The 12,693-nt window shown below is 42.4% G+C and overlaps 2 protein-coding genes across 2 annotated transcripts in view; both read right to left on the bottom strand.

Moving 5' to 3' along the window:
* Positions 1–973, bottom strand: part of gdf3 (growth differentiation factor 3) — a 2,480-nt gene extending 1,507 nt beyond the window's left edge. Inside the window, exon 1 of the mRNA XM_005945023.3 lies at positions 515–973. Coding sequence (XP_005945085.1) covers positions 515–791 — 277 coding nt within the window. The 5' untranslated portion in view covers positions 792–973. The remainder of the gene's footprint in view (positions 1–514) is intronic.
* Positions 974–3,685: 2,712 nt separating this feature from the next.
* Positions 3,686–12,693, bottom strand: part of trappc10 (trafficking protein particle complex subunit 10) — a 21,853-nt gene continuing 12,845 nt past the window's right edge. The window contains exons 9-23 of the mRNA XM_005945022.2: positions 12,219–12,333; positions 11,837–11,913; positions 11,549–11,640; positions 10,903–11,043; positions 10,377–10,486; positions 9,712–10,244; positions 9,482–9,623; positions 8,987–9,145; positions 8,443–8,672; positions 7,892–7,992; positions 7,638–7,761; positions 7,127–7,291; positions 6,716–6,896; positions 6,059–6,253; positions 3,686–5,454 (exon numbers count right to left, since the gene is read on the bottom strand). Of these exons, the coding sequence (XP_005945084.1) occupies positions 5,207–5,454; positions 6,059–6,253; positions 6,716–6,896; positions 7,127–7,291; positions 7,638–7,761; positions 7,892–7,992; positions 8,443–8,672; positions 8,987–9,145; positions 9,482–9,623; positions 9,712–10,244; positions 10,377–10,486; positions 10,903–11,043; positions 11,549–11,640; positions 11,837–11,913; positions 12,219–12,333 (2,613 nt within the window). The 3' untranslated portion in view covers positions 3,686–5,206. The remainder of the gene's footprint in view (positions 5,455–6,058; positions 6,254–6,715; positions 6,897–7,126; positions 7,292–7,637; positions 7,762–7,891; positions 7,993–8,442; positions 8,673–8,986; positions 9,146–9,481; positions 9,624–9,711; positions 10,245–10,376; positions 10,487–10,902; positions 11,044–11,548; positions 11,641–11,836; positions 11,914–12,218; positions 12,334–12,693) is intronic.

Raw genomic sequence — 12,693 nt, 5'->3', positions numbered from 1 at the left:
GACGACTAAGTTCTAACATTATAAAAATCTGCCATTTTCCCCCCTAGACGCCAGAAAGTTCAGTAGTAAGTTATATCAGAGCTAATCAATATTTCCATCTGTTTTTTCATCATTTTTCTTTCAAAATGTAAATCTAAATAACGAGTTCGTGCCACCGCTGAGTCTTTGGGGTAAACATAACTATCCCTGACACTCACAAACACTCACTGTTGTGATCTCAGCCATCAGCAGCACTGCATCCTCCTCTGGCAGCATACTGTACACTGACAGGCTGACAGCCATGGACGATGTTCGATATTAAATCTCTTAATAGGCTTTAAATCGTGGCAGTCAACACGTGGCAGTCAACACAAAGGTTTCAGACATTTTTCATAGTGTCAGTGGGCTACATAATAAACTTAAAGGATAGAAACAAAGTATCGATCAACCAATACCAGCGTTCGTATCGATAGTTCTAGTGCTTCAGCTCCAGCATCCTATGTTTTGACTAACATCAGCTTCTCCAAGTAGCTACCTTGGTCTTGGACGTATCTGACGATGTTGCCGCGGACTCCATACTCGGACACCGTGCAGGGCTGGCTCTCCAGAGCCTGGAGCTTCTCGGCCCTCCGGAACATCCTCCAGAGAGCGGAGGGGACATGGCGCCGGGGCTGGAGGCTCCCTGCAGGCCTCGGCCTCTCGGAGAGCCCCAGGGACCTCAGGAGGAGCTGCTCCTGCCTGTTTGTGTCCTCCACGGGTGAAAGGGCACACGCGCCCAGAAAACACACCGCCAGCAGCAACACAGGAGCCATGCCCGGACTTTCGGTTGATTTTGGACTCGGCAGCTCCAGAGCTTCTTCACCTGTAACCTTTAGTTTAACCTCACAGAGATCCCGGCGCGCAGCTGCGTAATCATGTTAATGAGAAGCGGGCGAAGATAAGCGGGGGAGGAGGGCTGAGCTCAGGACAGGTCCCTTGAAATAACAATGACATTCCTGAATGAAGTCACCAAGCAGTCTGGAAACATCGCGCTGTTTACACTGTAAAATCAGCTTTTATTATATCCTCCATCCTGTTTATAGGCTCAGACTCACTTTCTCTCTGAGTCAAATTCACCAGGTAATTTGACTTACAGGTGATTGTTTTTTTAAACACCAATACATGTTGAATGCAGAAGCTTCCAGAAACATGATCATCTCAATCCTCAAGTCCCCTCTTCTGTCATTGTTGGTCTCTTTTAAAAACCGAGTTTTAAAAGTCCTGATGTGTGTGTCTTGTTTTATATGATCTGTGAGTCGAACCTCCTGTAAACGGAGGTCAATATAAGCTCAACAATGAATTCTGGGCCCCCAGGGGACTCTCTTGGAGGATGACCCGGCCACCCTGTGAGAGGTCTTTTACTGCGCCAGTGCGGTGATGTCAAACAGAGGCTTTATCTCAGTGAAAACACTGGTAACACCGGGATGTGTCTGCCAGATAAGAAGGCACAGCAGTAACAGGCCAGTTTATTCAACAGCGTTTAAGCTGAATTGTGCTCAAAGGGTGAGACTATCGCGCCATCTAGCGCCCGTTGAGGGTATGAACTTCTCATGATCTCTCATAATGCGACTGACTTCTCGAACTGCTTCATATAAAGACTTCTTACAGAACTGAAGTGATAAAATTGTTCATGAGAAGAAAACATTCCAACATATTCTCATTTTAAATATATTATGTTCCCTCTGTGAACCCTCAGAGTGGTTCTTCTTATTAATCTGCTATGAAAATAGGAAACTGATGCAGATTTTATTGAAATGTACACATACATGAGTGGAATTACAGAAATGGAGTTTGAACGTCAATATTTGGTATGATCACCTTTATTCTTAGACTTCCTGAGGTCTCATACGTCAGTGTTTTTTTAAGCATCTTCAGGAATAGTTCTCCAGGCTTCTTGATGTTGGCTGCCTTTTGTCCTGTTCTCTGTCAAGATGATTCCACACTGCTTCAGTAATGTTGCAGCTCAGGGATCAGTGACATGCTGAAAACTGAAGCCAGTCCCAGTCAGATGGTATTGCATGGTGGATCCAAACCTAATGGTACTTCGTATTTCTGCATTTGTAATTTCATAAATTTTGACAAGATTTCAACACCACTGGTGGAAATGCAGCCCCAAACCATGACTGAGCCGCCGTGTTTTACATTTGGCTGCAGACACTCACAGTTGCACCTCTCTCCTGAACTCCTCTGTACCTATTGTCACGGACTTTTACCCCAGTTCTTGTGTAATTTGGGATTACCCCAGCTTTTTCTCCCGTTTCCTTTGCTGGATTGTTTCCGAATTCCTAAGGATGTGGCTTTCAGGTCCTATTAATCTGCTGTGGATATTTTTTTTAGGTCTGCCACTCTTTTTGTCCTCCACTTGTCCATGTCCTCATTGACATCAGCTTGTAATAAAAGCAGAAAATCACTTTGGTATTCAAGTGATCAGTGTATTCTCTGTAAACCTTTGGCTCACAATCAGTACTTTTAATATTTTTATATTATTAATTGAAACTTTGGCCATTTTTAAAGTAACCGGCTCAGTGTTTGCAGGCCAGTGTTGCCCTTAAATAAACGGTTCTCAAACTGCAGAGCAGGACTCAAAGCAGAGGCACGGCTGGTGGGACATGGATCATCTTCGTACAGCAACTGCTTTTAGAGGTTACACAGCTGATCACCTGTCACTTTAACCCCAGCAACCTCTTCTGTCGCAGAAACCATCTGCATGTCCTCGTTTACGCTCTTCATCAGTGGTCCCCAACCTTTTTTGCACCTCGGACTGGTTTATTTCCAGCAAAATTTTCACAGACCGGCCTTTAAGGTGTTGCAGATAAATTCAACAAAATAAAACCAGTACCAAGAAAAAAAAAAAGAAAATTTATTCATAACATGTGGGGAAAGACCCAGGGAAACAGAGTTAACAGTAAAAATGATTTAATAAAAATAACGCTAAAAACCGATAAAAAAAAATTTCACACCCTAGCCTCAACTCTTGCGGCGCGGTACCAAACCGGTCCGTGGCCCGGGGACCGCTGGTCTACATCCCCCTGGTAAATCTACTATCCACCTCGTCTTTAAATTTGTCTTCAATCTGCTCAGAGTCATCCCCTCTCATGTACTCATTCTCAGCCTTGCCCATTTTGGTCACAAATGACGAAAATCTGAACATCTTCAACTCAGCCACCTCCATCTTCAGTCGCTCCACCGTCCCCCTCCACCCGGCCAGGACGCTCTTCATTGTCCATTGCTTCCGATAGTTGACCTGGGGTATTTAAACTCATCCACTTTCACTGCCTCTGCTCCTTACAGCTTCACTGTTACACCTCCCTCCATTCCATTCTTACTTTTACTAAAACTCATTTTGCATCTTTTTGTACTTTCAATAAATTCTTAGTAAGAAACCAAAAACAAACTTTTTTCCCTCCACAAAAATCACTTGATTAATAACAACAGTCAACATGGAACATTTGGGAAAAGCATACTTTTGACTTGTAAACTGATACATTGTGAATCATTTCTTACACCGAGGTCAGCAAGTGAGGATTCCCTGTTCATACCAGGTCATAAGAAACCCTGTTGTGTTTTTCATGCTGCACAAATATCAACACAAGTCAATCAGTTGCCTCGTCAATCTTTCAACCCATTTTCTTGCTAACATGTTATAGAAAACAGACATCCAGGGAGATCCCAATGTTTTTTTTTTTAATATAGTTGGCAATCAAAGATGATTTTCCTTTGAATCATTATTTACACATAAGTATGTACAGTGGTCAAAGAGGAGCAGGAGGCTGTAGTCGCGCTGTGTGCGCATGCACCACAGAGGAGGACAAGGGTGGAGGAGGGTGGGGGTAGAAGTAGCTAGAGTTCATCCTTTCAAACAAATGTATGAATAAATCTAACAGCGGCTTATTTCACTCATCCATTCGACATCACCAGTATGTGTGCATAGCTCGGACATGGATTTGGCACGCACACACACACACAATAAATATACACACCCAGTATATAAACAATGCACTGACAATGTGCACTGGCTGATCCTCGTGTAAAAGTCTCATCTGATCACGTCCATGGACACAGAGCTACAGCGGAACAGAAATGCAACACACACGCACACACACACACACACACACACACACACACACACACACCACTACAATCGGAGCCTTTCGTGTCATTGCCGGGTTTATATTTGAGAGTTTCATTCTTATGTTTTCGTTTGAGTCAGAAAACATAAGGCTTTGTCTTTGTTAAAAATAAATAGAAGTTCTTTAGCACATCTATGTGCATTTTTGGAGACGTGAACATTTTAAAGATCTTTATACCCAAGAGTAGAAATACTAAAGCCTGTACTTAGAATCCTGTGCAGCACATTTAATCTATACTATGGAAAGAAGAGCAACACGTTCAGACATTTGAACAGGTAACCTGGGTTATTTTAGATTCGATTTGTTTTTTACTACTTCTTTGCATCAGCACAGATGGTGCATTGGTCATTTTCAATAATAGCTCTACACTTTCATTTTTGGTGCCTCATGTGTGCTGGACTGACTTTTATCATGCTGAAATCATGTAGTAAACTTGGGAGATTATTATTATTATTTACCTCAGTACTAGGACAAAGGAGTCTGTTGGGATTACAAGATACGTCTCCAAAGACACATCAGAGTTCAATGACTCAAAAACAAGCAAAAATCTCAAATATAAAAAAAAATGATGACTACTGAAGAGGCACACAACAGCTGGACACACTCAGTTGTTACAGTACTTGAGTAGATGGTCAAGGCGTACACACATCTAGGGCTTTGGTGCATCATGGGACAATCAGGAGTGTTTTTTTCCTTCTTCAGTTCGAAATAGTACGACAGGCACCGATCTCACTGATCAGTCCGTATATATATATATTTATTTATTTATATATATATTTATACCTATAAATCCATTCAATGAGCTATGTACAAAGTATGGCAAAGAAAAATCTTTATTTAAACTTAATCAGCAGATGTCATTGGCTCTTCACTGGCTAGTCCGTAACATCTGCAGTGGGTTTCATGCTTAGGAGTGAGTCCATACCGACAACCTGCAGCCGTCTCAGAAATGGACTCATGGACCCGAGTCGTCCCAGATTTAAAACAATCTCAGTAGAGTCCATCCAGGCCACAGGTTCAGTCCTACGTGAAGGTTGTTGGTGACGCTGTCACCAGGGTCATGTGGCATTGACCTCCATGATGTGGTCGTCAGTAGCTGGCAGCACCAGGACCTGGCATGCATGGCTGTGGTTGAACACCTGTCCAGGGCTGAAAGGCTCGAGTCGTGGCATGGCCACGCCTTTCTGCTGCTGGTCGCCGCTGCCCACAGAGTGGACGCTACCCCGGCTGCGGATGCTTGCTGTGTCTCCCTGATCATCCAGCGTCTTGTCCAGCAGGGATAGGCTGTCGTTCTCCACGCAACTGTCTGAAAGCGCCAAGGAATAAACAAATTACTGATTGTCCAAATGACAAAGAAGAAGAAGAAAAGCATTTTGTACCGGAACGTTATTTCTAAGATCTTTGGATGAACTGCTAACAGGCCAGCAGATCAAACAGAGTGTGAAAAACACAAATCTATTAAAAAAAAAATACAAAATAAAAAATCTCCTTTTCAGTGTGAATGAAAACACGGTTCCACTGCAATCATTTGCTACATTTTAATGTGATGCTGCTTTTATGTTAAAATGATGAAACTATGCTAATGATACTAGTGTGAGTGGTGACACACTAACGGTGGTCAAATACAAGGCGGCATGGACTGTCATATTCAAACTTAGGAGCACCTTCTGAAAAACCCCACAGGAATCACCAGAGGGCGTCACCAATCCACACAATGTGCTGCATTGTGGTGTCACACAACACAAAGGTAATTCTAAGGTAAATAAAGCACAACCTGAGCAACTGCATGGAACAAACAAAGCAACTCATAACTAGTGAGGCTGAGTAACTAATAAGCTGTGCTGCTGCACACTTTGAACTTCCCTTATGAATAAACATCTACAAAGGCTTGAAGGTTTAGCAGGTCTCACCGGGGTCTGGCTGAATGGCCACTGCTGCAGTGTGAGGCAGGTACTTCAGCACTTTGATCTTGGGGAAGGGAAGGTGTCCAGCAAACAGAGGCATCACCTCGATCTGGACTTTGTGGGTGGCGTTGGCCGTCATTGGCATGAGCACCATCCCTGAACTCTTCCCACACACCGCCCAGTTACTGCTGCTGTCAGCCACTGTGGACATGCATGCAAACACAACTATTAAAATTGTTTCACATTATCAAAATCAAACAGACTATTTGTTGCCTTAAATTATTTTGCCTTGTTTGTGTCTGGCCATGTGCAAAAAGGAGTCTGAAGAATAGTTTGAAGAGATGGTTTTGCTTGGAGTGCCTGGCTCTTACATATGCACATCTGAACAAAAACAAGTCGATCTATAAAGTGATAAATCCACCGCTTCAGCTAATATCTTGGTATTTGTGAAAAGTGATATTAACTCTTACAGAACTACAGTTTTTGGCAAGCAGCTGATTTTAGGTACCCACATTTCTACGTTGAGTGTTGTGTGAAATTAATGCCATTTTTATATTCTTCAGCCGAATATTCCTCTCAAATAAGTGACCGGTCTACTAAAAATCTGATTTAATTAAAAGAAGAAGAAAAAAAAAAAGACAGAAAGGGGAGCTGATAGGATACCTTCATACATGAGCTTGGTGGTTTTGGGGCCATCGGTCTCAGTCTTGCTGTCCTCTGCAATCTCTCCCTCTGCTGGTTCAGTCAGTCGTGTTATACACACCTCAAGTCCACAGAGGACGCCAGAGCGGCAGCGCTGCTCACCAGCAGGAGGGAAGATTTCTGCTTTCACGCTGTACATTGTCTGATGACATGAATTAGAGGTTATCAGTGGGTGGGAGAGTTAATGATAATGGCTAACTTAACTGCAACTAAACTCCTACAATGAGCTATCCATACAAAGTAGCCACTTGCAAACAGAATTTGCTCAGATGTTTTAAAAGTCTTGATATTTAACGTTCTGACAACACAATCACTGCTTCACTTACGCATTTAGATGAAAAGGACCTAAATCTGGAGTTTAAGTGGACTTACAGTGACTCTCTCAAGCTGGAACTGGTAGTGGAAAGGTTTGTAGGCAGAAATGTCTTGGCTGAGCGGAGAAAAGTTGGCAGAGAAAACACACTGGAGACAGGAGGGCAGGTCGTCCTTCCACCTCACCTCCCACAAGCAGAACACACTGTGCTTACAGCACAGAAGCTAGACACACAAAATACACACCAGACATCAGTGCGAGTCCATGGATGATGTAGCTCTGATGTTTCAAATCGACATCTAAGATGGAAAATGTATTATGACATTGTCTATCCTGATGTAAAGGAATCTGAAAACACTCTGGGGCTCCGTCCACAATGACAAGAGCTTTCCAGACAAATTAACACCAAAATGCAAAATCAAGAATAAAATAAGCAAAACAATGCACACAGCCTATAAAGCCATCTTTAACCCAAAATATTACAGAAGGCATTCACCATATTTTAAAACTGGTGTCATTATTTAAAATAAAGGAAGATGTTTGTTAGGCTTTTTACCCCTTTCTGCTCACCTGTTGTGTTTTAGTGTTAAGAGACTGGAGCTCCAGCGATGCGTGCTGCTTCTCTGTCAGCTTCACTTCTGCCAGCGTAAAATTAACATCTGACACATTCTGCACACACACCTGGATGTACTTCCTGTGGGATCACGTCCAACAGGTCACAGGTCAGACAGGTTTGGAAAGGTAGTGGTAAAGACTGTTAATAAGTTAAATCTAAACTTTCATCTTTCCCAACAATAAAAACTAAATAAAAAGAAGAGACTTGCCTGTTACCAGCAGAAAGCAAAGAGTGTTTGGTCTTGAAAGGGATGTAGAAGGTAAGGGCAAGCAGTGTGGAGTAGATCGACCACGGACAGTCGATAGACATCTGTGTACACACACAAGTTTACGTTTCTCAGACTATCAGCTATCTGGCAAATATGTATTTGGTTGATGACTAACAATCATATTCTTTACAATTTATGTCAGCTAAGTATTTAAAATAGTCAATTGTTTATCTTAAAAAAGAAAGAAAAAAACAAAACTACAATATCTTTGGGCCCAAAGTGAGGTCATCAAATATCAAGTATAAAACCTTCACCACACAAAAACATCAATTCTAATGTGAAAGCATTAAAGTAGCAAACCCTCACGATAACTTAAAACATTTATTAGAATATTAGTCATTAATCATCTTATGGACAACTGATCGATTGATCACTAGAAAATGTAATCCACACTATACACAGGTACCACCCACAGCTAGAAAACCAGTGATCTGTAGCATGCTTCATCACTCACATCTCCCCCACAGAGAGTTACATGTCTTGTGTCTCACCCTCTGATCGATGGCGGTCATCGGTGTGTCGGGATGACTGTAGCTCCGTGGTCGATGGCGGACCTCCCCATTAGTCAGCCTCTCATTGGCGGGCCGGTCAGCCCCGGACGGGATTATGCACAAAACCTCCAGCTGAAACTCCAGAGTGTGGTAGGGAGGGGCCGGAGGAAGGCTGATGCTCGTCACCTTTTCAGACGACTGAATGGACAAAGTGCTTTCACCCACCAACTCTGAACACAAGAGGGGGACAGAAAAGATGGCCGCGTGAAGTTTAGAGCTCCGTATCTATGAGTTTGTTTATGGGCACAACTCAGTTCTGAACCGAAACATGAACACCAAGATTCTGTGCAAACCCCACCCACCCACACAGCAGCACAGTGGAGATCCATATAGTTCAGACGACATTACTCAAATAACAGGTGAGATAATCTAAGCAGTTTGGCATGGAAAGAATGACAGCAGTAAAGTGGACTGTCAGGAAAGATCACTGCTCCAAATGACTATCTTAAAAGAATCATTTCTTATATTCAGTGTAGTTACTGACCAGAAGTAGGGCTACTGATTCGGGCGGTGCAGCTGGTGGAGGGCAGGATGGGCATTGTTTCTGTGTTGCTGAGCTGCAGGGCATCTCCTTTCTTCACAGTGTAGTGACCCGTCAGCAGAGTAAACTTCACCTTCTGAGGCAGACCAGCTAACAGTGGCTCTGAAAACACAGACACAACTACAGTGACGCACACATGCTGCACTGGCTTATGGGTAAGTGGAATATTTATAGTCTGATCAGCTCAAACGAGCTGGTAAAACTTATTTAACGTTTTTTAAGCTATTGAGCTGTTAAAATTAAAAGTTAAAGTATTTTTATGAACTAATCATTTATTAGAATTTATCAACCTCAAACTCTTTATGCTTATATGGTCATAATTACAGAAAACTATTAGAGAATTTAAGCTAATAAAGCTGCAAATAAACTCCAAGTGTAACAAACACAACAGCCCCAGACATGAAGAATCTGATTTTAATCAAATAAAAGTATTCAGACCTGAGAGAGGCTCCACGGTGAGCTGGGGCTCCTGAGAATATACTTCATATTGGGCCGACGGGTAGATATGAGGCAGGATAAACTGCACCTCACCGACTGTGGCACACAGCTGACGAAGTGTGTAAGTACCTGGCTGTCCACTCTACAAAGTAAACCAGAGGCACAAATGAGAGTGTGAGGGGGGGAAAGTTAAAGGGACATTTTATGACCGAAGGAAGGTCGCATCTTACTGGTGCCGTGAACGTGATGCTGTTGTTCCCAGGCTCTAATGTTACATCCTGCACCTTCAGCATTTGGGCTCCTTCCTTAATTCCAACAGTAGGGGGGCTGATACAGTTAGGCGTGTCTGGGGGTGAGTTGCTGTCATGACGACGCATGAGCAGGTGCGTGTTTTTACATATCACTCCTGTAGAGTTGAGAGAATTGTCCGAAGGACTCCTGTCCTGAATCTCATCCAGCTCTAATGAAGGCCCGGCGCCTGCGGAGGATGGAGGACCCGCTGAAGAGTTACTCTGTCTAAACACTACTGTCCCTGGGTGCGTTTGTCTCTGAGCTCCCTTTGACCTCCCATGAGTCCCTCCATGATCCACCTCAAAGTGAATGCTGGCGACTAGTTGCTGGATGCGCACCGACACGGGCATCAAGCACCGCAGAGTGAGCTCCACCTGCAGGACAGCTCCAGAGTGCACCGAGGCTGCTGCTGGATGGAACTTTAACTGCGTGAGCTGTGCAAACACGCCCATGCTGAGGGTAACTTTGTGAGCTGAGAGCAAGAAGTAGAAAAAAACAAAAAAAACAAAACAAAAAAAAACACACGTTAATGATGTGCACATTTTTGTAAATTATAAATACAAAGTGGATTCCAGCTGATTGGGAGTTAAACAGAAGTGCTTACACTGGTCTCCAGACTTGCCAGTAAAGCTCAGAATTTCCTGACAAAAGTGTTTCCTCTCGTCCGTCGTCAGATTTACATCACCAGCCAACAAAGCACTGGTTTGTAAGTAGCTGTGGGGGGTTGTAAAGGAAACCAAATAATTCATTTCACTACTTCAAAAACAACTTTTGGAAGAACAAAACAGGAACCCCTACTTTACCTTCAAGGCCAAACCGAACCAGACAAGGTTTCACATCATCAGCGGCTCAGCCTATTTTAACCGTGACTGATGACAATACTAGACTAACTTATAGAAGGTCATGTAAATATTTTGATGCCATAACAACCGACTTTATATTATAAAGAAACTAAAGGACATATTTTTAAAGTACTAACTTTGACCAGTGCAACCATTTTTATGAATAGTAAAGTAGGAAAGTAATAAATGTGCTTCAGTGTTTAGTACTGTGAAGTAATGTTAAATCTTGGCACCACTGTGATGTTTTAATATTTGCCCATTAATTAGTCTCATGGCTCTGAAGGATACTCTTCAGTTTTGCTCAGCAGCTTCTGACACTCAGCAATCTGTCTCCTGGTGTGAGTCACAGGGAGGCTCCACCCCTCTGACACGTATGACTTCAGAGCTTCCTGTAAGAAGGTTTCCGCCCGCTCAGGATCTCCCTTCCTCCTGTGTTACATAAAAAAGACATATATAAACAAATCACCTTGTTCCTCTTCATTATAGAAAATGATAGAAATCATCATCATCATCATTATTATTATTGTCATCATCATAGATTTTTATATATTTGTGAAGAAATTCTTTTCTTTTTTTTCCTTTTGTACACTGATAAAGTTATTTTTGCAGGTTATAATGAATGAAATTACATGCAAATACTGCCCACTCCCTTATTCTCTATTGGCTGGCATGACATCAAACATGAGCCAGTAGCAGATGGACAGCCTATTTCTTGCATCATAAGTATTTGGTTTTTGACTATTAAGTTAGACCTCATATAGTTATGCTCAATATAATTAATGTCACTTAATTCCTCTCAATTATCTTCAGTCCTGTGTGGGTATTTATAGGCTCTAATTGGGAAACAGTTCTATAGTAGAAGCCTAATCAACCTGAAAAACTCAAATAGACCTGCCTATACCCTAATTAAACCAACAGCTTAACTCTTCCTTACATGTAGAACTCAGCCAGACTTTTTCCCACCAGTCTGGCAGACCGAAGCCGGCCGATGGCCTGGTACATTTCCATAGCAGCATGAGAAAGTTCCTGATGCAAGAAGGAGCCAACAAGGTGGTAGAAGAGAAAGATCATCAAATGAGCTATTGCTGCTGAAGCTTTCAGGACATTACATCATTAAAAAAATGATGATTAAAAAAAAAATTGGATAAAGAATGTGTCTTAACTTCCTTCTTAGTAAACCAATGAAATAAAATATCAAACTGTGGCAATATGTGTGGCTTACAAGATAGTGCCTTTCAAAAGCTTCGACAGATGACAAAGCTTCTTTCAGCTTTTTGTACGGGCTCTGCAAACTGTTGACTGTGGAGGAAGACAAAGGAGATTTTAAAAACACATGCGGTTATTTATTCCCTTTCAAATAAGAGAGGCAGTGAAGAGTAAAGTGTAACCCTGAGGGTTCAGGCACACCATGGTGACTTAAGAGAGCTGCCATAGATCAAAGAGGCACTGTGCCTGTGTGTGCTGCACTGCAGAGACTACAACTAATAGCCATGTTTTTGGGAACAGCCTGTACTTTTAATCTAAAAAAAGTGACAAACTGAAAAAATAAATAAATAAATCAGGTGGTCATTACTGCCCAGCAAAGGTAGAATGTGAAAACTTACCAGTCTCAGGCCTCTCGTCCCCGAGCCCAGCCAGCAGATCTACAGTCCTGTTCAGGTCCTCAGAATTGGGTCCATATTTTGACACTAAGCCACAGAGTTCCCCCAGAGACTTCAGCTGCAGAACGCAGAGAGAACACTCATTGAAAAAAGGCCATTTTATGTTCATAATACCTACTTCTTGGTGTTTAAATTATTACATAAAAGGTTAAGCACATTTCTTCATTCGACAGAAATGGACTGCAAAGCATTGGCAAAGATGTTTTGGAAAAATACAGACAAGTAACCTTTTTAGTGCTCTTGTATGTAGAAACTTATTAAAGTATTGGCAGGGGGCGATGGCCTCCTACTAGGGCTGCCAGGATTAGTCGACGACTAATTTAATATTCGACGCGTCGTTTGAGGCTTTGTAAGATCCCAAAAGACGCAGGAATAAGAACAGAAGATGGCAGCACTGCATGTACAAGGATGCCAGCTG

This window comes from Haplochromis burtoni, unplaced genomic scaffold (assembly GCF_018398535.1).
Source record: "Haplochromis burtoni strain Fernald_Lab_line unplaced genomic scaffold, NCSU_Asbu1 Contig_440, whole genome shotgun sequence".
Classification (NCBI taxonomy): Eukaryota; Metazoa; Chordata; class Actinopteri; order Cichliformes; family Cichlidae; genus Haplochromis; species Haplochromis burtoni.
Note: the sequence above shows the minus strand (reverse complement) of the source record. Positions and strands in the feature narration are given on the sequence as shown.